Below are 2,677 nucleotides of genomic sequence, written 5' to 3' on the forward strand. Positions count from 1 at the left end.
GAACCAGTGAAGCTGATGAACCAGTGAACCAGTGAAGCTGATGAACCAGTGAACCTGATGAACCAGTGAACTGGTGAAGCAGCCATGTTATAAAACAGTATCAACTACACAATATAACCAACTGCACCTAAAATGCACCGATGCAGGTTTGCTTGCTTGGGGACCGTCCTGTTGACAATCACTGAGTTGCAGTGGTGGTTTGTGGTGTGTGCGACATGGGCAACCGCCCAGGACAGCATCATGTGGGGGGCTGCCCCCTCTGCCCCTGCCATCAGCTGGAGGACCTGAAAGTGAACAGTGCCTAATGCAAAGCCCCTCAATCCCCTCCTAATTTTTCATATTTAAAATGCCAATCCTTTTAAATATTGGCTAAATGTTCTTTCAAAATTAGTTGGACACCTTAGGGTTTATTTGCATTGTTAGACCATTTTTATGCTATTAGTTGACAATGGTCTCAAAATGACAGTATTATCATTAATTCCTGGGACCATTAGTCATCCAGCAAACTGTGTCGTGACATGCCTCGCTGGGAGGGCTGGAGCAGTGTTCACAGACTTATGTACAATGCACACACACCTTTTCCAAGGCTATAAACACACACACACCCTCAACTCACTGGCTTTGCTGGCCACTTTTCAGTGAAACATTGGATTGTTTTCAGGTGTGACCTTCCTGCTTTAACATCCTGCTCATGTCGTCTTCAGGTCATCAGTCCGTTCGGCTGGAGGGACATGAGGATCAGTGTGCCGGGCGGGTGGAGGTATGGAAGGACGGGAACTGGGGCACGGTGTGTGACGACAGATGGGACCTGAGAGAAGCCAAGGTGGTTTGCGCCCAGCTGGGCTGTGGGACCGCTCTCAGGGTGACGGGTCAGAATGGATTGTTCCCTCCAGGGAGCGGACCGATTCACCTAGACGAGCTGAACTGCACCGGGAACGAGCAGAACCTGTGGTTCTGTCCGGGTGTCCAGGAAAACTCCGACTGCGGACACAAAGAGGACGCTGGTGTGGTGTGTTCAGGTCAGTCTCCATCAAACATCTGGTCTGTTGGACATGAACTGTCCAAGCTGACGTCTGTCTCTGCCAGTGTCCACATTTGGACACAAACTCGTCTTGTGGATGATTTTTAAGTTGAGCTTTTTGTAGAGCCCTGCTTAGGTTACGTTCACACTGCAGGCTGAAGCGACCCACATCTGGTTTTTTATCTGAATGCGACCTGCTCCTGATCTTTTCATGACTGATCAGATCTTCTCCAATGTGATACAGGCCAAGTGGATATGTGGTTCTGAATCCGATGCGTATCGGATCTTTTCAAATGTAACCCGTCTGTTCGGGCAGGTCGCATTCATCCAACCCGAACGTCTTTGATACTCGACAAACGTCGCTATTCTGCGTCCAGTGTGGCGGACCGCAATGAGGATCGAGTTGTTGATGTGCTGCTCCAGTCGGACTGTAAGATACGCTCCACCGTTGGCATCTGTGTTTACTTCCACAAACACTGAGCTCTTCTTTTTTTATGGCGGTTGGCTAAACGCTGCGCTTCCTCTCTACGAGTGACGTTATTGCGCCCTCTACTGTGCATGCGGGACGCTTTCAGGTCGTTTGCAGCTCACTGGAGATCACATACAAATCGCCTTTCTTTGGAAGAGTGAACGGCCACGAAGAAAATCAGATTGAACATTAAGGCCTGCAGGGAGAACGTAGCCTTATTTCAGTTTCTGTTTCTTTAAAGTAATAAAGAATCTGAACTTTGAAGAAAATCCTTGAACTTAAATCTGAATGTTACAGATTAACTTGAAACTTTTCTCTGCCTGTTTTTCCTGCAGTATCTAAGACGTCCTTCAGAGTCACCACAGCAGGTGTGACTGAGCTGATGAGCACGGGGTTAAATTTTTAAGAATATCAGCTGTATCTGAGTCTCTGAATATACCTGATGTCTGTCCGTTGCTCCCAGCTCCTCCTGCAGGCGCCTCTTCTCCAGAACATCTCTGCATCATATCTCTGTCTATTGCGGTGCTTGCTCTTGCCATCCTGAATTTGGTTCTCTGCTGCCTTTTCTGTCACGGCCACGGTAGGTCCTCGTCTCCTCACCTGGTAAACATCTGTAGGGAAAAAGACCTGCACTAACTCAGCAGTAAGGTTGGTTCTGACCTTGTTTGCAAAGATGCGGGCGGTGAGGCCAGCAGAGCCGTTGGTCTGAAGAAGATGGTGATCTGTGGTCAACGAAGTGGAAACACAGATGCCTGAAGAAGCATCGATTCTAAAATGCTGATTTATAGATCACAAGTAATGTGGAATAAATATGAATCATAAAGTTTAACAATGAATAAAAATGTCAAAACAAAAATAAACCACTTCTCACTTCATATTTATTCTAAATATAATTATAATATCTAAAATATAGTAAAAACTGTATTGTGTTGTGTGTCATCAGCAATGATGCCATAATGATCTGGTCCAGGTGAGGAGCAGAGTTCATGTAAAGGTCAGCGGAGAGATGACGTCACATGACCAGCAGCAGATCCACGTCATGCTAACATTTCTCTCTGCTGTCGCTACATGATGATGATAAATCGGGGAGGGTAAAGTGAGCATCTGGAGCTTTGACTCCTTCACTTCTGGTCTGCAGACAGTAGAACTGCAATGCTTCGGTCTGAATTCCTCGTTTCTCCTGTTCT

At 46.7% G+C, this 2,677-nt stretch overlaps 1 protein-coding gene across 1 annotated transcript; it reads left to right on the plus strand.

The window, feature by feature from the left end:
- Nucleotides 1-649: 649 nt before the first annotated feature.
- LOC106944125 (T-cell differentiation antigen CD6-like) lies at nucleotides 650-2,350 on the plus strand. Its single transcript, XM_015027366.1, has 4 exons — nucleotides 650-1,019; nucleotides 1,826-1,858; nucleotides 1,954-2,070; nucleotides 2,164-2,350. The coding sequence occupies exons 1-4, from the start codon at nucleotides 692-694 to the stop codon at nucleotides 2,244-2,246; spliced, it is 561 nt and encodes a 186-aa protein (XP_014882852.1). The 5' UTR covers nucleotides 650-691; the 3' UTR covers nucleotides 2,247-2,350.
- Nucleotides 2,351-2,677: the final 327 nt, after the last annotated feature.

This window comes from Poecilia latipinna, unplaced genomic scaffold, assembly GCF_001443285.1.
Source record: "Poecilia latipinna isolate Pla-1442-1.1 unplaced genomic scaffold, P_latipinna-1.0 Scaffold6978, whole genome shotgun sequence".
In the NCBI taxonomy this organism is placed as follows: domain Eukaryota; kingdom Metazoa; phylum Chordata; class Actinopteri; order Cyprinodontiformes; family Poeciliidae; genus Poecilia; species Poecilia latipinna.